Source organism: Prionailurus viverrinus, chromosome A2, assembly GCF_022837055.1.
Source record: "Prionailurus viverrinus isolate Anna chromosome A2, UM_Priviv_1.0, whole genome shotgun sequence".
In the NCBI taxonomy this organism is placed as follows: Eukaryota; Metazoa; Chordata; class Mammalia; order Carnivora; family Felidae; genus Prionailurus; species Prionailurus viverrinus.
This window is the reverse complement of record NC_062562.1, coordinates 147,086,037-147,107,039: the sequence shown is the minus strand read 5'-3', so window position 1 is coordinate 147,107,039 and position 21,003 is coordinate 147,086,037. Positions and strand designations below refer to the sequence as shown.

General features: G+C 47.2%; 1 protein-coding gene and 2 long non-coding RNA genes across 5 annotated transcripts; 2 read left to right on the top strand and 1 right to left on the bottom strand.

The window, feature by feature from the left end:
* Window positions 1–44: 44 nt before the first annotated feature.
* On the bottom strand, window positions 45–19,504 carry MEST (mesoderm specific transcript). Of its 3 annotated transcripts, none has more exons than XM_047840346.1 (12): window positions 19,420–19,504; window positions 10,497–10,651; window positions 8,725–8,804; window positions 8,264–8,341; window positions 7,993–8,129; window positions 7,757–7,815; window positions 6,438–6,478; window positions 5,593–5,663; window positions 5,250–5,351; window positions 4,627–4,703; window positions 2,323–2,386; window positions 45–1,391 (listed from the first exon to the last, which is right to left on the bottom strand). In XM_047840346.1, exons 2-12 carry the CDS (start codon window positions 10,648–10,650, stop codon window positions 1,274–1,276), a joined length of 981 nt encoding a protein of 326 aa, XP_047696302.1. In that variant the 5' UTR covers window position 10,651; window positions 19,420–19,504; the 3' UTR covers window positions 45–1,273. The 3 variants fall into 3 exon arrangements, with proteins under 3 accessions (XP_047696302.1, XP_047696293.1, XP_047696312.1); XM_047840337.1 differs by lacking the exon at window positions 19,420–19,504 and adding an exon at window positions 13,789–14,019; XM_047840356.1 differs by lacking the exons at window positions 45–1,391; window positions 19,420–19,504 and adding exons at window positions 4,297–4,375; window positions 13,789–14,019.
* Window positions 1,387–2,466, top strand: LOC125155278 (uncharacterized). Its single transcript, XR_007148116.1, has 2 exons — window positions 1,387–1,731; window positions 2,236–2,466. It is a non-coding gene; the product is annotated as an uncharacterized LOC125155278 (long non-coding RNA).
* Window positions 4,293–8,030, top strand: LOC125155281 (uncharacterized). The gene is made up of 3 exons (XR_007148117.1): window positions 4,293–4,418; window positions 4,577–5,677; window positions 6,938–8,030. It is a non-coding gene; the product is annotated as an uncharacterized LOC125155281 (long non-coding RNA).
* Window positions 19,505–21,003: the final 1,499 nt, after the last annotated feature.

The following is a 21,003-nucleotide window of genomic DNA, read 5'->3' as shown; positions in this document are numbered from 1 at the left end:
TTTTATCCCAGAGGGGTGGTGGGGGAGGGGAAGCCGGAGTCCACTTTTGTCAAAATTCATTTTTATTAATAGAAAATAAACACTTATTCCAGTTTCAGTCGCTATACTTCAAGTTGCTAATAAAAAAAAAAAAAAGAATTTAAAATAATCACTCAATCATCCTGTTTTGACTAAGACAGTGAAGCTGTGGCTTAAAAAAAACGTATTCAGCACCATTTGCGCATAGGCCTTTCAGAATTTGTTCTTAAAGTTTCAGAACTTTCCTGTCTACAAAGTACAGGAATTACTGAGCTACGAGAGGAAGCTTCTCTAGGACAACCAACGAGAAGTTAAGTAATCGTCATAAAAGGAATCCATGTACATTCAGCACGGTAACTTGGACTATACAACGATCCCCTCCCCTCCAGCTCAGGAGGGACATGCTTCTAAGCACTGAGGTATGAAGAGTCAGACTGTTATTTGCTGTTAGAATTAGCTAATAACAGTAAATCTCTGGCAAGGATGCTACTGGTCCTTAACATCCTGTGATTTTAGGAAATTCTGTAAATAGTCTGGGTTTAATTCAATTTACTCAGAAATGAAACCTGTTGAATAAGGTTCACTACTCTGCCAGAGTATCTGCTGGTTTAGTATCCTTATAAAATACATATAATACGTGCAGGTAAATCATAGTATTAAAGTATACTTAGAATACTGCATATTCAAACCAAAACCTAGGTCAACAAAATGCCTATAATTAAAAGCAGCTGATGGAACGAAATCCAAAGTTATGACAAGGGCGACTCACTCTCACTAAGCCGTGTTGCTTAGAGAAGTTATGAAAGCGTGTGCCCTTACGGCCATGTGAGGACAGGTAAGGAGACCCCCTCTCCTCATTCTTTACCATAGGATTCCAATCGAGGATGGGCCAGAAATGAGCATTTCTAAATATTCCAGAAAAGTCCACAGAATTGTCAGAAAGACCTTCAAAACGTCTGTCTTTCTGAATCTGTGAGTAGTCATGCTCATCAGAATTTTCTGATAGCACAAAGACAAAGGCAAGTCCATACACTCGCTCAGATGTTAGACGAATGGGAGGTGGACTGTTCGGGCCATCCTTAGCCAGAGCTTCCGTGGGCTTTTTACTATATGCTGATCACAAGTGAGTCAGGTGGACTTTTGTGAGAGAATAGCGTTTGGTGGCCAGGACCTCTTTTGGGCATTTCTTTCTAAGTGGAATACACAACAGGTAAGGGAGTGGGGGAGGTAATACAGGGAAGCTACTCTTTCCAGCTCAGAAGGAGTTGATGAAGCCCATATATGCATTCAAGAAGCCCATGGGATCCTCTAGCTGTGGATAGTGGCTAATGTGGTCATCCAGAATCGACACTGTGGACCGCGGCAGCGTTTTCCTAGTGGAAGAGAACAGCATGTAGGTGAACTTGAGGCTGGAGGGAGGGGAGGGATGCAAGCCAGTGGGCAGCCCCAGTAAATGCCCTTACGGACATACCACACTGGAAGGAACCAACAAAGAGCTTATTCACCTTCTACTTTGGAATTGTATCTTAGGCGGGTAAACCTGCCAATTCCATTTATGACATAAGCAGACTAGTTCTTAACTGTTCATAACCCAACAGACAACAACTTGAAAATGTAACACTTTGCAACACCTGCCCAGGCAAGAGGACTTCCAGCTCCTTAGAGAAGCATGAGGCATCAAACGAGTGGGCCATTCAGAAACTAACCGTCCAAGTAAAGATAACAAAAGGCCTTCCTTAACCCTGGCAGGAGATGGGGCGGGGCGGGGGGGGGGGGGGGGCATTCCGTTTAGAATTAAATGTACACTAGTTACTACTGGGTTGTTTCTGCTAGGCCGTGTGAAGGTATGGGACAGTCTCATGTGACATAATCAAGATTTCGTATTCCAACACCTTCTGAGTAAGTTAAGCACCTAGAGAAAATAACAACCAAGGAGAAGGCACTTTTCCACAGTGAACTCTTCTCAAGCTCTCCTTACGGTCTGCTCAGCTGAGGTCGAGGAGTTTTACAGTCAGACTAAAGCAAACATTTAAAACAGATCTACTTCCGTTCCTTGGTTCACATGACAGCTTTTTCTTACCTGTACACCTAGGAGTATGTGGTAGCCATGACAGTGAAAACAGGCCATGTACATCAAGACAACGTAAACCTGAATTTTTTCATCTTTCCATTTACGAAAATAAGACTCCCCAATTCATCTTTTTATGTGTTTCCTAGATGAACAGCCAGTGAGGGCAGAGACAGCGGCTATCCTGTTCACCACTGTCACCAGGAACAAAACAAAGACCCCTGAGGGAGACTCACCTGTACAGCTCCAAAAACTCTGGATAGGGGTTTACGGGATCCAGTGGCCCATAGATAAAATGAACTAGGAAAGAGAAGAGGAATGAATTACTAAAGGTCTCAAATGTATTCTCCTACCCCTTCAAAAAAATTGTTTTTCCAGTCTTCATTGAGAAATAATGGGCATGCGTCACTATTTGAGTTTAAAGCATACAGCATGACGATTTGGTGTGTGCACTTTGTGAAATGATTACTGAAACAAGTTAACATCTACCTCGTATAGATACGATGAAAAAGGAAAAAAAATTCTTGTGATGAGAACTCTTAGGATCTACTCTCTCAACAACTTTCTTGTTGGCTATAGTCGTTACGTTGTACGTTACATCCCTAGTACTTACTCGTAAGTGGAAGTCTGTACATTTTGACTGCTTTCCTCCAGCTTCTCCCCCACCCCACCTCTGGTAACCACGGATCCAATCTCTTGTCCTCTGAGTTTGGGGGAGTTTTTTTAAATTCCACAGTATGATCTCCGTAAGTGAGATCATACAGTATCTGTCTTTCTGTCTGACTTCTCTCATTTAGCATAATGCCTTGTAGCTTCATCCACGTTGTCACAAATAGGAAGATTGCCTTATGGCTGAATAATGCCCACTGTATACATACATATATACCACAACTTTTTTATCCATTCATTGATAGATGGACATGCAGGCTGTTTCCATGTCTTGGCTATCATAAACAACACAGCTATGAACACAGGGGTGCAGAAACCTTTTCGAGTTAAGTGTTTTCATTTCCTCTGGATGTATTCCCAGGAGTGGAGTTGCCAGATCATAGGGTGGTTCTATTTTCATTTTTTTGAGGAGCCTCCATACTATTTTCCACCGTGGCTGTCCCCATTTACAATCCCACCACCACTGCACAAGGGTTCCCTTGCTTCCAAATCCACACCAACACTTACTGTTTCTTGTCTTTTTGCTGATGGCCATTCTAACAGGTGTGAGGTGATATCTCATTCTGGTTTTAATTTGCATTTTCCTAATGACTAGTGATGTTGAACTCTCTTCATGTACCTGTGGGCCTTTCCTATACCTTCTTTGCAGAAGTATCTATTCGCGTCTTTTGCCCAGTTTTTAATTGGCTTATTTGTTTCTTTGCGATTGAGTATACACGTTCTTCATTCATTTTGGATGTTAACCTCTTGTCAGATACATGGTTTGCAAACATTTTTCCCATTTGTTGATGGTTTCTTTACCTATACAGAGCTTTTTTAGTTTGATGAAGGTCCCACTTGTTTATTTTTTGTTTCTAAGTATCTTTTTAAAAAATCTTTTATGCTTAGGGGTGCCTGGGTGGCTCAGTCAGTTAAGCGGCCGACTCTTGACTTCGGCTTGGTTTGTGAGTTTGAGCCCCGTGTCGGGCTCTGTGCTCACTGAGTAGAGCCTGCTTCCAACCCTCTTTCTGGCCCTCTCCCGCGCAGGCTCTCCCTCCCTCTCTCTCAAAAATAAATGTTAAAACAAATTTTTTTTTAATTTTATGCTTAGAAAATCTAGCTCCTTTTAATGAGTAGGCTATAAGGAGCTCCTGGGAATAAGCCTAACACTTAGTCCATTGGGGACAGTTCTCCTGTACACAGCCACTCAGTCCCTCCTCCAGCTCTTCTGTGCCTGGACCAAGGGGACTAAGCCACACTGTGCATGTTCTCCTCCTATGAATCCAGGATGCCATCATTATTTAGGTCTCTCTTCAGTTATAACTGACCGCTGACGTTTTAAGTCTTGGGCACCAGCTACTATGGATGAGACACTGCACTGAGGTTTTTCTTTTTAAATCTGTAAGAACGAACAGACACGCGAGCACAAAACACCTCCAGCCTCTCAATTAGCATCTACACCACCTTCTGTTGAGGCACCTCAGCATTTAACGTGGCAGCCGCTGACAAGGCCCAGCACGAGAGCCGGCCCAACTCCCACTCCTGACAGTGACCCCAACTACCTCTGCAGTGGCATCTCCCTGTTTTCCACACTTCACTCTACACCTCGTGTCACTGGTGTCCAGATGCTGGGAGTAGGGCCTGCCAGATTAAATAAGAGATGCCCCGTTAAATGTAATTTCAGGTAAGAAATGATGATTTTTTTTTGGGGGGGGGGTATAAAGATGTCAAAATACTGCAAAGCACATACTTATTCTAAAAAAAGTACTTGCCGTTTATATGAAATTCAAATTTAGCTGGGCGTCTTGTATTTGTATTTGCTAAATCTGGCAATTATTTTAGCTCCATAGTCCCTCAGTATTCCTGTCAACACGTAATACAGAAATACTCACTGGGAATAGTTACAGAAGCAAGAGCTCCCACCCAGCGTCTTCTAAACTTCTTCCTCTGGTTGATGTACTGTAAGAGACTACAGGACAGGTAAGTCAGCAAGAGTAGGACAAGAAATCTCTACTGTTACAGGGATGCAAAGGCATCCTAAAATGAAAGCCGCCACATTCTCACTTGAACCGCGGCCTGAGGATGCTTTGTACAAGACAGCGAGCTCTCCCGCTCAGTCCCTGCTGCAATGGGAAAGACACGAAAAAGGAAGGGACTTGTGCCTTGGGAGGTACGAGGCTCCTTTCGCAACTATGATTAGACATTCTGAAGCACTTTAATATTAACAAAAAGCCCAAAGTAGGATTTGCTAAACTCAACTGGCCGGTTGCTGAGTTGGCATTAGAATTTGCAGCCGTTTAGCTAAACTCTGTACCACGTGGCTTCAGCTCAGGGCTCACTATTCTCCACTTCTTTCTTCTCAGCGCAGGACTTTCTCGTTTGCCTCACAGACCATAACGGACCCCCTCGTGAGAGGGAACAAGCTAGCAAGGAACAGAAGGAGGAATCCGACGGCTTTGCCCACTTTCCCAAACCAGAGCTGCTCTGGAAACCAAAACAAAGTGTTTTTTCTTACCTGTCGATGACTAAGTTTCCGTCATTGTTGCGGATCCCTGCCCACATGTCCCACAGCTCGCTCTCAGAGGGGCGGGTGTACGGCCCAAAGACTGGGGTGAGACTGAAAGAGCCCGAAAGAGCAGAAAGACACAGGTGCATGTTAAAGAATCCAGAATGTTAAGTATGACTGGAACCTCACGGGTCACAGAGTCTGACCCTTAACTGATTTGTGAATTTCTACTACCACTTCCCTGGCCAATGGCCAACATCTGTGTCTTAAAATACCAAACCCTGGCCCGGAATGTTAATGGCAGCTTTTCACTACATTGTTCCCGGGCTATAGCGAATCAGTAATGACTCACCCTCGGGAGAATACAAAGAAGTTCATCAATCGTGTCAGGATGGGTGACAGCACGCCTCCATCTTTGAGGAGCTGTAGGCAAAGAGGTAAACATCAGGAATTTAGAGAAAGAAAACCACTAACCAGGACAGAAGTTTCACATTAGGAATTTAAAAAGGACTTAAGCCCAATGTCCTTCGACTGGAACATTCCCTTACTGGCTTTTCGCTTCTTGTTTTGCCTACCTGCTCTCTCACGGAAGGCAGACCTATTTGTGGTTCCCTTTAAGATTACCTTTGTACGCTTCACTACATCCCTAAGATTTCTAACTGACGTATTCAACTTTAGGATCTGATCTGTTCAGACAACATGCTAATGACACAAATCTCTAGATAGCTGTGTTTCTCCAAGTATTTGTTGATCTCTTCTTCTCAGAAAGGAGGCTTTACCTAGAAACTGCTTCCATTGCTGTATCTGCGGATACAGAAGGAAAAAACTAACTTTATTAACGTAAATTCCTGAGGAGAGCATTTTAACTACAGCCCATTACAGCAGGTATGGCCCTTATAAAGGTCCTAGCATTATTTATGTTGGTATAAATCTTGAAAACTCAAGATTTTGGGGGCGCCTGGGTGGCTCAGTCGGTTAAGCGGCCGACTTCGGCTCAGGTCACGATCTCGCGGTCCGTGAGTTCGAGCCCCGCGTCGGGCTCTGTGCTGACAGCTCAGAGCCTGGAGCCTGTTTCGGATTCTGTGTCTCCCTCTCTCTGCCCCCCCCCCATTCCTGCTCTGTCTCTCTCTGTCTCAAAAATAAATAAACGTTAAAAAAAAAAAAAACACTCAAAATTTTGTCACTGGAGTAGCCAACCTTTTGGAGTAGGAGAGGACGGTGAGTCTCAGGAAATATACCTATAGGAGAAGAAGAGACTCATGTTAGTTATTTACCAACAATTTTAAGTCAAACACAGGCTCATTATCGGAGACTATCTCCCGATTTACTGTCACATTTGGGGCCTTGATTGCCAGAAACGATAAAATAAACAAAACTTAGTTCTTTCATCTAATTATTTCTCCAGGGAATTCTCTGTTTAACAGGTCAGATTCTGTCCTGCTGGGATTACTTTCCCCATTGTAAGTTAGAAAAACAGGGGAAAGCTAATGTATGTGATCGTCCATAATGCTGACTGAGCCTGACTTCCCTTGGCCTTTCTTTCCATTCTTCACAGTACCTAGTATTGTTAGTGATTTGGGCTACAAAAGAAACCAGTGGTTTTTTTTCAGGAACTGTAGGTCCCGGGGGGGGGGGGGGGGGGGGGCGGGGGCGGGGAACCAAAAAAACCTAGAGTTTCCTTTTCCATTTTTCTCCAGAGTCAATGAGAGAAAGCCATGAGCATCACTGATAAAGGGAGAGACTCCCGTCCGAATCTGCCCTTATGGTATTCAGGGGACATCCGGATATTCATGGACTTACTTACAAGTCAGGCTCAATGGCACACAAGGAAAAAGAACCCTCTCCAAAAGATTGAAGCAAAGGCTCAGTAATTTCTAAGTGAAACCTGGCATTACCATCAATTAAGAGTTTTTGGGGGGGCGCTAGGGTGGCTCAGCACCTGACTCTGGATTTCAGCTCAGGTCATGATCTCACTGTTTGTGAGATGGAGCTCTGCATTGTCAACCACGGAGCCTGCTTGGGGTTCTCTTTCCAGAATAAATAAAAATAAACATTTTTTGAAAGATTAAGAGTTTCTGGAACAAACCACAGGGTATCAGAAGCGCCTGTGGTTTCATCACAACTATCTGCATAACCCACTGCAGTTGCTGCAGCGAGTGCTCTCCTCACGACCAACCGTGGTTGTTGCTAGACCCACCCACAGATCTTGCTGCGCGATGCATTTACAAAGAAACACGTGTTACTGTAACGCAGCTTTTTATTAGCTGTTTGTCGACACGAGCAGTTTCTTTCGTGATCCTATTTGTTTTATTTTCCATGTTTAAAAACGTTCTGAGAAAGAGTCGACAAATCTCATTAGAGATTTCGTGGTTCGTGGCATAAGAAAGGTCAAGATCCTCTGGTGTAATTATGTCTGCCTGCAATATCATGAGATTACTGTTTAGATGTCGACCTGATATCTACATGTGGCCCTTTGAGGCTACACCTCACTTTCCGCCCACCACCACGGCAGTTACCTCCATTTGACAGACAGAGACTCTTTATGGTAAGCCGACCAGATCGATTCTGCTTGAACCTAGAAATGGGTGAGGGAAACACACATCTAACTCAGTGGACACACACCAACGCAGCAGCTGAAGACAAACTCCCGAGAGGGAAAAGGACTAGAAAGAACCCAGGAACAATTTATTTTTCCCAGCACTTTAAACCAGCGATACCTGTGAGCAGTACTGAAGTCTACGACCTCACTGACCTATAGAGCAGCTCCTGAGCAACGATATCTCCATAGTCATGAGACAAAAGGTTGATCCTGCGGTTCTGGAGCCCCAGGTGCCGCAAAAGTGCCTCCACAATGCTGGCCTGCTCAAATATGGAATAGTGATGTGGTCTCTAAGGAGAAGAAAGCCCAGATATACAGGATGACGTCATGAGTGCTGATCTGTCTGCCAGCCTGACCCTCTGTTGTCATCCAACACCACCCTTCCACCAAAAAAAACCACCGGTCCCATCTAGATGCCGCTTACCGGTTTGTCACTGAAGCCAAAGCCCAAGAAATCAAGGGCGATCACTCGATGAAACCTTAGGGTCAGACCTTCCCAAATCTACAAGAACGAAAAAGAGGATCTGGATTTTGTAATCCTGCGCTCCTCCAACCTACAGTACAAGAGCTTCATCCCCATCTTGACTTAACAAACAGACTTTGATAAAAAAATCTCATGAAACCACCACAGGCCCACAGATGATCCTCTTGGTTTACTCATAATCTCCATTCAGGGAAAAACTCGAGCATTTTTAACTTGTCAATGATCCTTTCCAGATCACCCAAGGGTTTTCTACTCTCGCACAGTAAATGAGAAACAGTTCTACATTTAATCCTGTTTTATTAAGCAATTCAAATAGCTAAGAACCTTGCAGTCCTGATAACACAGTCCTTGATTTTGGATTTTTAAAGATATAGTAGGATCTAGAAATCTGATTTCATTACCTTGTACCAATCATAGCTGGATGTTGGAAAGCCATGCAAAAGCACAACTATCTCAGGACTTCCAACCACACCCACAGAGTCTGGGAAAAAGGAAAGAAATCAGTTAGGCTGGCTGCCTTAAAAAATAATCTTGAAAATATTAAAAGCTACATAATCTGGTATAAAGGACAAGAAACCCTGCCTAAATTAATGAAATAAAAATAAATTCATTTTTAAAATGCAAGCTTACTGCTTTACGTAAAAACAGGCATTTGATGATTTTCTTTTCATCTATATATTAAAAACTTGTAAATAGCACACTTTATATGAAAATACTTGAAGGCAATCTGCTTAATTTCACTTAGATTTTTTTAAAGTATTTCCCCATTTCTTTATATTACCAATATGTAAATTGTTTTTCACAGTAAAAAGTAAACTTGCACAGTTAGAAGTATACCATCACAACATAAACACTACAGATTTTTTGTCCCTTATTAATGGCCTCACAAAAATTCTCTGAAATATGGCAACTCTTCCTCAACCTGGTGGACACCTTAGTTTATTCTATTTGTCCAGCACTTTTATTTCCCCCAGGGGAGACCCAATCCAGTATCAAAAGCATACTGCTCAAACTGTTAAAAGTTCTAACAAGTATAAAAAAATATTAACACAGACATGAACATTTTCTAATGCACAGGCATCTTTTAAATTAGGCAAACATTTAAACAGTGAAAGGTCTCGTTAAAAGTATTAGATTTAAAACGGGCACATTCATACATACTGCCAGTGGCGTGAGATTTGAGAAGGTTTGCAAAAATAATTTAATCAAAAGCAATTAAAAATATTCTTGAGAATTAAAGAAAAATTCTTGAGAGTCCATGCAAATAAAATCATTCCGTTTACAAGTAGTATAGTGTGAAAATACATGGAAAAAATAAATATGTTAAGCATATACGTGAAGATTTCCTTTCAACATTGACTATGTGAGACATTAAAAAACTAGAAACAATTAAATGACCGGGATAGAGGAAATTATGTACTTACTTAATTGAATACAGCAAATGAGAGGAGGTCAGGAGCAATAATGAAAAACGGTTTATGACAAACATTTTTCGTTATTGCTCTTGACCCCCGCCCAAAAGAAATCTTTCCCAATCTTGTTTCACAATTTCTTTACCTGTAAAAGGGGTTAATAGCGCCTATATCCAAGTACTGTTGTAAAGATTAAACGCAATAATGGAGATGGAAAACCTAATCCAATGACTAGCATATGATAATTACTTGACAAGGAGCAGTCATAATAATTATCATCAGCAAATTAATTTATACAAGGGTATAAGGCTTAAATCGCATTTAGTTACGCATGCAACAAATCATCTTTATAGAACACAATAAAATGAAATCAGGGACGGAGGGAAACAGAACCAACGGTAGGTCTGCTGAATACCGTTTATATTACCCGACACTAGGGGCGCTCAAAAGAGAAAACCAATATCTATCAATACAAATGAGGCTATGAAGAAAAATTATACTGAAAAGTCAGTTCTACAGAAATTGAAATTAATTCCACCGCCCCCGCACCGCCCCCCCCCCCCCCAGCAGTTTGCTTGGAGCTTCCCTGCTATGGAGTTAATGAGGGGAATTAGTTCACTCCTTCAAGCACACTGCCCAGAAAATGGGGCTTTTCCCCGCCATCACTGAAGGGCAACAGAGACCAATGGACACCAAATGAGTACCTCAGTGGGACCTATGGGATCTGTACACGCGGGGGGCTCCAACGGCCCTCGCCTTACCTTGGTAGAAGATGCGCAGTCCCTTGTAGGTGAAAAATTTGCCGGACGACTTCCAGGAGTGAAGGGCAGGGGAAAGCTGGGGGGGTGGGATATGCAGGTAGGCCGCAAGCAGGGGCACAGCCAGCAGACCCACCTGCACCCACCACTCCCTCATCCTGTAGGAAAACCAGAGACCCGAGGTAAGCAGTCGGACGAACCGCACATGCTTCAACACGCCCCAAAGCGGTAAGATGGGGTGGGAAAACTCTGTACCGTGCAGCGACTGCCTGGCCCTCCATATGACGCACGGCAGAAAGTTTACCCAGAAGAACGTAAGCACACCTCTGCCTGCTACGCAGTCACCATAACTGCTCACCATGCTAGGGAAAAATCTATTATTTTAAGACGTAATCTTCCCCCTCTCCTTCCCACTTTAATCCCTCAGTGTGCTTCTCCTTCCTCCCATTGTGCTTTTCCCCAGACGAGAAGAGGTTTTTTTATGTGAAGTCAAAAGAAGTATTGTGCCCCTTTTCACTGGCTTTTATCAAAGCTTCCCCAGAAAACAGTAACGATTTCCCTCATATTGACACTATAAGCTCTACCCCCCCCAACCAGTAAAGTGTTATATACAGATACACAGATGTAGTTTTTTACGAATGATTTTTTAAAAAGCATGTCGTAGTATCCTCTGTCCTTAAAGCAGAGAGCCGTTTTTAATTTTTTTTAATATTTATCAGTTCTCTGACCCCAGTGAAGCCCCACTTGGTCCTGCTCTCTCGATCTGTGCTGAGAAACGGCTCCAGGTAAACCGTCTGTGAACGTAGGACCCTCGGTGCACTGCGTATTCCAACATAAGCAGCTTTGTCATGACCCACAGTATCTAATCTCCTGAGAGCTCAGGGCAGGAGATTATATTTCTGCTCTACTGAGCAGACTCTTGAGGAAGCCCCCATTTATTTAATTTTTTAGGACTGCTACCTCCCACCCTGCACACACCTCAAAAAAAAAAAAAAAGAAAAGAAAAAAAAGGCAGAGCTCATACCCAACATCTGGAAATTGCTTTGGTCTCTGGAAAGAAAGGGCTGGCTTGCATACCCAACCTTCTCATGCCCAGGACTTCAAAGGTCCAGGTCAGTCAAAGGTCCAGGTGAGTGCTAAACAGGAATTAGAAATAGTTCTGTTTCTAGCTTATGACTTCGAATAGTCACCAGGGAGAGAATCAGCAGTAGAATGGAAGGGCTCTCAAAATAACCAGATTGGAAATACTTTCTAAAACTAAAGTAAGAGTTGTCAAGAAAACAGAGCTTACAAATTAGGGAACCCAACTGTTAAAGCCCCGCTGGAGACAGCTTTGTGCGAGTACACAGACCCTTCCACCAATATTACCTGTAGACTGGACACAACCCCTACCCATCACAAACTGATCCAACTCACAAAATACTTTTTTTTTTTTAACTCTAAAACAAGTGAGACTGTGGTTCCACAGTGGTTAAAAAAAAAAAAATCCCTCAAAAAATCTGAGCAGCATCTCTCTTTTTTAGGCATCACTTAGGGCAGTCTTTTTTTTTTTTTTTCTTCCTCCAAAGTAGCTGTCCATAAAACAGACCCAATGATTTGGTCGCACCTTTCAAGTTAATATTACGATTCCAAAAAGTGCCCGCAAACATGATAATTATTATCACAATTTTCACCCCCTAATTGTGGCAGGCTACAACCCAGTACCTCCTTGAAAAATGAGATGACAAAAGGCATCAGGTTTAGCTATCATCTGTCCTGTACTTCAGCTCATACATTTCATCACCGCCACCCCTCTCCCCCCCAACCAGCCGCCCCAACCTGGGCTTCTTCATCTCATTCATTCAGGGGTTTCAGCAGACGCATATCTGCAATGACTCAGCACAGAGCCAGGGAGGGGCTACTAGAGGAGCAAGCAGAAGGCTGCAGGGGGCGAGGGGGGGGGGGGGGACAACGACTGTATACTTTCCACTCCCGACACCTCCACCCTCTACACCTCCTCTTTTACTCCGAGAAAGGAAAGAGGCAACCTTTCAGGAAGCCGTTTTCTGGTTTCATACCTCCGTAAAAATGCCTCTAACACCATTTTAGGATTTTTAGCAGGGAAACAATCTGGCAGTCAGTAGCCAAAACGGGTTAAACATTTTTTGACCAAAATCCCCATTACTTAATGAACCACGAGTCAAAAGTATAAATCCTGCAAACCCCAGGAGCAAACCTTCTGGAAATTAATAACCTCTACAAGCCTTGAATTCTTCGTCTCATAAAGAGGAAAAAATACATTTAAAACCACCAAACGTGCGACCTTACGGCATCGCGCTGAGACTGTGAACTACTGTGTAAACCAATGCAAACAATTCACGTGTAACATTAGGACAGTTTGGTCAAGTAATCATTTTCGCTTGGCTTCTCATTCCTGAAATCCGAAAAATACTTACGCCTCGGTGATACGGTACTGCACACGGTTCTAGTCACACCTACGCAGTAACTCACGCCACAGCGATACCAGGGTCTTCAAATCCTAAATCGCGCCACAACGATACTGGGGTCTAGAAATCCCAAATTGCGCCACAGCAATACCAGGGTCTCGAAATTCTAAATCGCGCCGAGATGATGCGGGGGTCTAGAAATCTTAAATCGCGCCAGGGTGACGCCGGGGTCTAAAAATCCTAAATCACGCCAAGGCGACACCAGGGTCTAGACGTTCTAAATCGCGCCAGAGCAATGCCCGGTTTCAAAATCCTAAATCGCATCTGAGCCATACCAAGACCTAGAGCGCCAATCGCGCCAGAGCGATGCCGGGGTCTAAAAATCCCAGAGTCTTAGGGTAAAGCCGGGGTCTAAAAACCCTGAATCGCCCTAGGGCGATGCCGCGGTCTAGAAATCTTAAATTGCGCCAGGGTGACGCTGAGGTCTAGAAGTCTTGAATCGCGCCAGGGTGACGCCGGGGTCCCCAAATCCTAAATGACGCCATGGCAACGTTGGGGTCTCGAAATCCTAAATCGCATCCGAGCGATACCAGGGTCTAGAAATACCAAATCTGGGAGATCTCCAGCCCTGCACATTCTACTGCGTGCAGGAGTGACATCCCCTCCCAAGTAGGCAGACGGGGCTCAGAGGACAGGCAGGCGCGCCCCCCCGCCCCCCGCCACCAGCCCGGGTGGGGTCTTCCCTCACGGGAGTCGAGGTCCGGCAACCCCGGCACGGACACGCACATCCCCACCAGCTGGCCCGCACCCTCTCCCGGACGGCGGCTTTGAGCCAGCCACACCCCCTCGCGCCGGCCGCGCGCACCCACCTGCGGAGGCGATCTCGGCGCACCATGGCCGCGTCTTATCCCATGCCGCCCGGCACACGGGATTGGAGCACCGGGCGCCGCAGCACCCGCGGCAGGCCAGGGCCGGCCGGCAGCAAGGCGCAGCCTACAGCCCGCGAGGGCGGCGCCGGCCGCGGCAAGCAGCGAGCGGCCACCCGGGAGTGCGCTGCGGCACTGCCCGAGACGCGGCTGCCGCAGAGGAAGGACGGAGAGGCGCTGGTTGCCGCGGCAGTGCCGAGCGAGTGGGCACCGACTTTTAGAGCCCACCCGCGCCCCGCCCCTGGTCCGCCCACCGCGCCGCAGTGCCCCTCCCGCCGCAGCCAACGCCTCTCCCCACCAGCCCTCCCCGCAGCCCTGCCGCCGCCGCAGGGATGGAACTTTCTTCTCACCGCAGCTCCTCTAGGGGGCACCTTTAGGGTTGTCGACCCCGACAGCGCTCCGCTGCTCCTTCACAAGCCCCCCCCCCCCAACTCTGAGCTCCAGGTTCCGCAGCAGAAATTCTCCTCTGGCGAGTTAACGCCACAGGAAAAGGCAGACTCCGAAACCCGAACATACACCCCCACCCGTGGACCACCACCCACAGGTTCCCCAACCCCAGAGGTGGCCACTCGACCTCAGGTGTGGTGGGGCTCAGGGTGGCCAGCTGTGGTGCCCGCTCTCGGTCTATACCACGCCCGAGGCATGGGTTCCGTCCAAAGCAGTGGTCTTCGAGTGCCCCACACCTCGCAGGTCCCGAGCTGTGGGCAACCACCAAGGACACAACCGAATGGCTAGGAAACAATAAGCTCTGCTGGACCTCCTACCAATCTCATCAGCTAATTCGGGGGGGGGGGGGGGGTGGTGGCTAGGATGCAAAAAGGGCAAAACTTGGGGAAAAGTCTGGGTTCTCTCGCTCAACCGCGGCCATGGCCGCGGCGCCAGGCACGTTTCCTTTGCAGCAGCGCTACGTGGTCGGCATGCCAGAGCCCCGCCGCAGCCCTCTCTGGGCACCCGCTCCCAGCCAAGGGCCGGTACAGCACCAGAAACAATGATCTTCGCATTTATGCGACTAAAACTCCCCTTTTTTAGAATGCCGACTGAATCACAACGCAAGGGCGCCAGTGGTACGGGAGAGAAGGAAGGAATTTTTTTCTTCATCGATAATCCTTTAAAAGGCATATATTATGCCTTTGAAAAGAAAAGTGTAGAGAATCACAGTGTCTGTGTTCATTTTCTGGCTGTAAACTTAAACTCTGACGAACGCACGCGGGCGGCGAGCGAGCCAGGCAGCCCAAGCAGTGCCGGCTCCCTCCGGCGGGGGCGCTGCAGGCCTCTCTTTCCGCTCGCACCCGCCCGCGCCGGCCGTTCCGCGGCAGACAGCGCAGGCAAGCACACGAATCGCAAAAGGCCAGTCCCGCCGAGCCCGGCCAAGCCCACCCGGCACCCAACATTGCACAGGGAGCCAGGGGCCGCCAGCCAGCCATAGGAGGAACCACCACGTATGGGCTATCATCGAAACATGTGGCGCAACCCAGGGTACATTTCTAGTGGGGTCCGATTAACAGGGTCGTGAAAGGGACCTACGATGCGCGCTAAGCGCCGGAAATACGGAGATGAATGCGAAATGGCCCCTGCCACAAGATGCTGACCATCCGGTGGGGAAGACAGGCAAGAACTGATGCCGCTTAAATCTTCCCTTTCAGTTCCCGGCAACATTTTTTGACAGGTTGGCCCCCTCCCCCTAACATGGAAGGCCCTTAAAGGCCAAGCCCAAGTATTATTCACCTTTTGTATCCCCAGAGCCCGCCACGGTGCCAGCCACAAAGCAGGCCCCTAATAAATACTGCCTGAATAAGTACAAGAATTTGAGGGCGCACAGGGGAGGAAGTAATTAAGGGGAGGGGGGCGGGTAGTCTTGAATGATGAATAGACATTTACCAGAGAGACAAAGAGCATTCCAACCGGAGGGGACGGCATTTGCAAAGCACCGGAGGCGCGCAGGACCGCACAACCTTTGGGGGAAAGCTGCAAGTCCTTTAGGCCTGGTGCCGACAGGCCAAAAATTAGGCTACAAAGAGTATTTCATCCTGAGGAGTTCGGAATTTGTCCAAAAGAAAATGAGAAGCCACAGATGGATGTAAACCCTTTATGGCTTTAATTGGTTACTCACCAAAATATAAATTACTCTCTTGAAAAGTAGAGGATTACCTATTTTAACTACCACCTTTTAAGGACTGAATTAATTACTTAGCAAAATTTAAATCAGTCAACGGAGTACAGGTTTTCCCATTTTAATGAAGACGACAGTAACAACCTTTGCATTATTTTCTTTTCGTATTTGTCGTCCATAGAACCGTGCAGCCCCACGGATTCCACACCACACCACACCAGAAGCACCAGCACCCAAGATGAAGGCGGTTTTGTATTTAATGAACTGAATGCTCACAAAGGATCTTATTCTGAAAGCCACAGAACAAGTGGGCAGATAGGAGAAACTGTTGGGGGGAGGGGTGAAGAGGGGACCGAAGATGCTCTCGAAGGCAACAGGAATTCTAAATCGGGCACTCGAGGGAAACGCTCCTGGACAGAGTGGCTAGGAAAAGCTTCCACGGGGAAGGAGGAATCGAGGGTTGAGGCCTTCAAACCCGGAACTTGGCTTAGGCGAAGAAAACATTCCCATTCGGAAGACCCTCCAGCGCAGAGACAAGGAGTCTGAACACGCAGAGGGTACTATGAGAGATCGGCTTGGCTCGAGCTAGGGAACTGGCTTTCCAAAGTTGAGGGAGGAAATGCTAGCGATAATGCCCCAGGAGCCAAAGGGTTAATGAATTTCCTAAATGTGCCTGACTTACTTCCAGAAAGAAGCTTCCTCCACCAGGGAGAATCTGGCTCAAGGTAAAAAGCAGTCCAAGTGTCTGAGAAAACATGTAACCGTACATAAATCCAAAGTCTGCCTCCGGCTTGCTCTCGGTACACCCTTTCCGTTCTTGGATGCAGACAACACACTCGACCGACATCCCATGCAGCGCACTCCCTTGACCAGTAGCTTATCATGCACTCCTGTCACATTCCAACCCTAAGATGGTCCCCCATAATACGTCCTCGGTTTGTGCAAAACATAGCGCGGAACACTCAGCATTCATTGTGCAACAGCGGTGTGAGATCAGCAGGGCTGGCACCGAAAGTTCAATACTCGTATTTTTCTAACCCCAGTCTGAGACCTATACTGTGACAGGCACAAGGCTATTTCTGTAGACAACGAGACAGAACTGGGACTGCCACTTTGAAGAGCCACCTATAATTATGGATTCAAATAAATGGAGGAAGTTCAACATGGGAGAAATTTGGTCGAACAGCAGCACATATTAGAGACTTAGGGCTTTAGGTGACAGTCAGTCAATGTGATATGGCTCAAAAAATGCCACTGTAGATTGCAGAATGTAATTAGAGAAGTACCCAGGATGAACTAATCCTACTCTATTTTGCTAGTTAGACTTCACAGAAAGTATTTCATTCTGTTTTACAAAGCAATTTAAGAGACCCATAAACAGGAGTGCGTTCAGAGAGGATCACCTAAAATGCATTACAAATTATGTCACTGAAGGCGTAGCCGCTCTCATATTTTAAGCATGGATCTTCACCAATTTATCCCTAATCCTTACAATAACTCAGTGAGATGACTATTTTCGTCCACACCTCGCAGAGAAAGATACAGCGGCTCAGAGCACTGAGTGTTAGTATGTAAAGAACTGGGAACTGAACACAGATGTGTCTGGCTCCAAAGCTGGCGTTCTTTCCACCACCCCACACTGCCTCCCTGTTTAAAATAACTGGGCATGTTCAGTTGGAAGAAAAGAAGCCTTGTGGAGTGAGGGGAAGAAGGAAATGTGTTAGCAGTCCTCAAATATTTGTGGAAGCAGCATTAGACATTTTATTCTGTATGGCTCCAATGAGTGCAAATTGTAGAGAAACAGATGTCGATTCAACATAAAGAATTTTCCAACAGTCAGGTCTGTCTAGGGAGACTGAGTGGCTCAGCCATTTGGGGACGTGACAGGTCCCCCATCACTAGGGGCTGGGTAATTCTGTGGCAGGTATGCAAGCTCTGGAAGAATGCATGAATGCCCTTTAAGGTTTTCTCCCACCTAACAGGAAACTAAGGATCAGAGAGGTATTGGAACCTGGCCAGGGTGACCCTTCTCCGGAAGGGTCAAATCCACAACTAGGTCTTCCCTAGCTGTCCCTCAGGCCACCGCTCTTTGTACAACGTGATGTTTCAAGCAGAGGGCAAGACAAATTGAAGAAATTATCAACACAGTTACATCAACCGCCCTCTCGGCCAAACTTAATCAATACATCCCCAGAGTGACTGGGTTTTGTTTTTTTTTTTTCCTCTTCAGGCTCATGTCTGGGTAAAAGTCTTTGGCTGCAGAAAGTTCAAAAGATGTGATAGAGAAGCATCAAGGTGAATAATCCGTTAGCCAGATAAAACGAACCTAAGTGACAGATAGCTGTTTCTATAGATTACAATGTCACTGGGCACCCCTAAAGTATCTTCACACACCTCTGTATTACTCTCATAATCCCACACCTGGCGCTGTTCCACTCGTCCGTATCTACAGTCCATCTCCCACACTCACACGGATACGTAGGTTGCAGGATTCCAAATTGTCTCTTGCATTTTTACAGCTCTTTGCCTTCCACGTATATTATTACCTCATCTGATGCTCACCACAGCCCTCTAAGGAAAACAGCTACCTTCTTTCATACAGACAAGCAATTTCCTAGCTGCCTGGGGAAGAGGGGACTGCCACACGTCACTTTTTTCTTTTTTCTCTTTTTTTTAAACCACTTTCCGCATTAGATTATTCCCCCAGCCTGGATGAGTCAACCCAGAGGCAGGTGTTTCGCTTTTCCTCCATTGCTATCAGCACCTCACACCTTCCTCAGCTGTCCTCCCCCACCAGGCCCTCCAGTGCCCCCCGCCCACACCACTCCTGCAGCGCTTCCTCCCGAGTCCCGAGTCCCTGAGTCCCCTTACGACCGCCACACTCGCCTGGCACCGCCCAGGCGGTGGCTCCAACCCCCCGGGGCAAACCCCCCCCCCCCCCCCCCCCCGTCACGGCGCCCGGTGGCCGCGTCCCCGCACCCCACACTCGCCCAGGCCCGTGTGGCTGCCACCTTCCCGACCACGACCACTACGGCTGTCCCCCGAGTGGGAAGGTACAGCACCCCCCACCCCCGCCCCGAAAAATTCGAGTCCGGGTTCCCTGGAGGGGCGGTCAAGCCGACTAATGTTGTAAGGGGAGTCACGCCTGGGGGCGAGGGTTGGGGGACTTGTGTGCGTTCTCGTCTGACCCCGAGGCTCTGGGAGATGACGGCCGAGGACCTCGCGCACGTGGCACTTGGGTGGCGCGCACGCCTCGGGCAGCCACCCACGAACCCCAGCGTGGTCCTGCACGCCCCAGCGTATTCTCACCCCGTCCTGGGCCATTGTCACTCAAAGCCTGGCCCCCAGGATGGGTGTGTGCTCCACGCACACTATCCACAGACCCCAGGTGTGGCCACACCCACTCTTCGGGGGGCCGGGAGGGTGAGGGTGGAGGGTCACTGATCGCCCGCCCCGTCTCTTACCTGATTCAGGTAAGACCTGGGCTACAAGACTCCATGTTTGGGGGAAACGGTTGCGCATGCGCTTCCTGAGGCCAGAGGTTCTGGGCCTCACCCCAGTCCCCCTGGGAAGACCCGGCCAAGCCACCGAATACCCGGCTCTGGGCTAGAGCGTCGCCACCTCCGCGCACCGGCCCATCGCCCCCAACCCAGCATGTGCTGCCGCCTTCTCCCTGCCGGGCGTCAGCGCCACCTATGGCAAAGGGTATGAAATGGCAGACTGTGCCTTCGAGAAGGCTTCTCATGGACTGGATCAATGAGGATAAAATTGTGTACGGCCTAATCTCAGTATTCTCACATGATAAACTGAAGGCCAAAGAAGAGATATTTGGGGAGTTATTAACGAGGTAGAGATCTTTGGTGAGACTTCCGCGTCTCAGCCGTTCGTTGTACCTAAAGGCTCCCCGGTCTACATCTCCGGCCCCGTCCTCCACCCCCAACCCTAGATGCCTCTATGTGCCTGCCTTGCGTTCACCTTCACATGAACGGTGCACACACATCGGATATGGAAAAGGGGCTACGTTCGCGACCCTTTCTCCATTTCCTTTTTCCCCACACTACACACTGACTCCCCAGAGCCTGTGCTTCTTTCTACATTCTCTGTCTTGGTGAATGGCATTGCCATGTACCCCCGTCTCTCACACACAGTCACCAATACCTGTGGCATAATGGAATGAGGCTAAAGAGCCCAGCACCTCTGGGTGTAGATGCCAGCGAGTTCCTCCCTTCCCCCTCCTTTTCATCTTACCTCCCAAGGGTCTCTTGACTTCATCTGGCTCTCCTCCGTTCCCACTACTGTTTGCCCTTATTCAGGCCTTATTATCTCTCACCTGGACCACTGCCTCCTAATTAGTTTCTAGACCTCCACCATCACACCTTTCCAATCCATCATTCTCACACCTGCCAGGGATTTTTCTTAAAAGCCTTTCCTCACTCCCTGTTGCCAACGCTAAATGCAAACTCTTTAGCTTGGCATGCAAAACACCTCCAAAATCTGGTCCCTCCTCTAGAATCTTCTCTCTTGCCCTTCCCACCTTTCCCACCACCCGAAACTTCATCATCGAACCAAAATTACTAATCGTAGTTCCTCCAAACCCCGTAGGTTTCCTTTCTCCGTGTTCTCCAGGTACACATGTTCTTTCCCCCTACCAAACATAATTTCCCTGCTTTACTACCTGAAAAATTCATCCCTCACGGCTCAACTTCGTTGCCATATCCTCTAGCAAGCCTTTCCTTAAACCTTCCCACAGACACAATCGCTCTCCCCTTTATGACATCTGTTGTCCCTTGCACACCCTTCCAGAGTGGCACTCATCACACTATTGTAATGACACTTCCATAGCTGTCTTGTCCCTCCTACCACATGGCTGAGCTCCTTGAGGACAGGGACAGCATCTTGTTTATTTCGGACTCCCTTGTGCCGACCCAGCATGGATGGAAATACATTGTCCTAAGTTAAACTAATGGGGTAGAAGGCAAAATAAATACCCTTGGATGTCAGGCGAAATGAGAAAACAACCCTGCTGTTATTCTGTATAATCTGTTCTT

Bases quoted from the DNA above. Each gene is read 5' to 3' on its own strand.
- MEST (XM_047840337.1), bottom strand. From the start codon at position 13,814: ATGGTGCGCCGAGATCGCCTCCGCAG. The intron at 8,342-8,724 runs GTAATGAAATCA...TCGTTCTTGTAG, and splicing joins CCAGCTATGATTGGTACAAG to ATTTGGGAAGGTCTGACCCT. The intron at 2,387-4,626 runs GTGAGTATTTCT...TCTCTTTCCTAG, and splicing joins TGCTTCTGTAACTATTCCCA to TTCATTTTATCTATGGGCCA.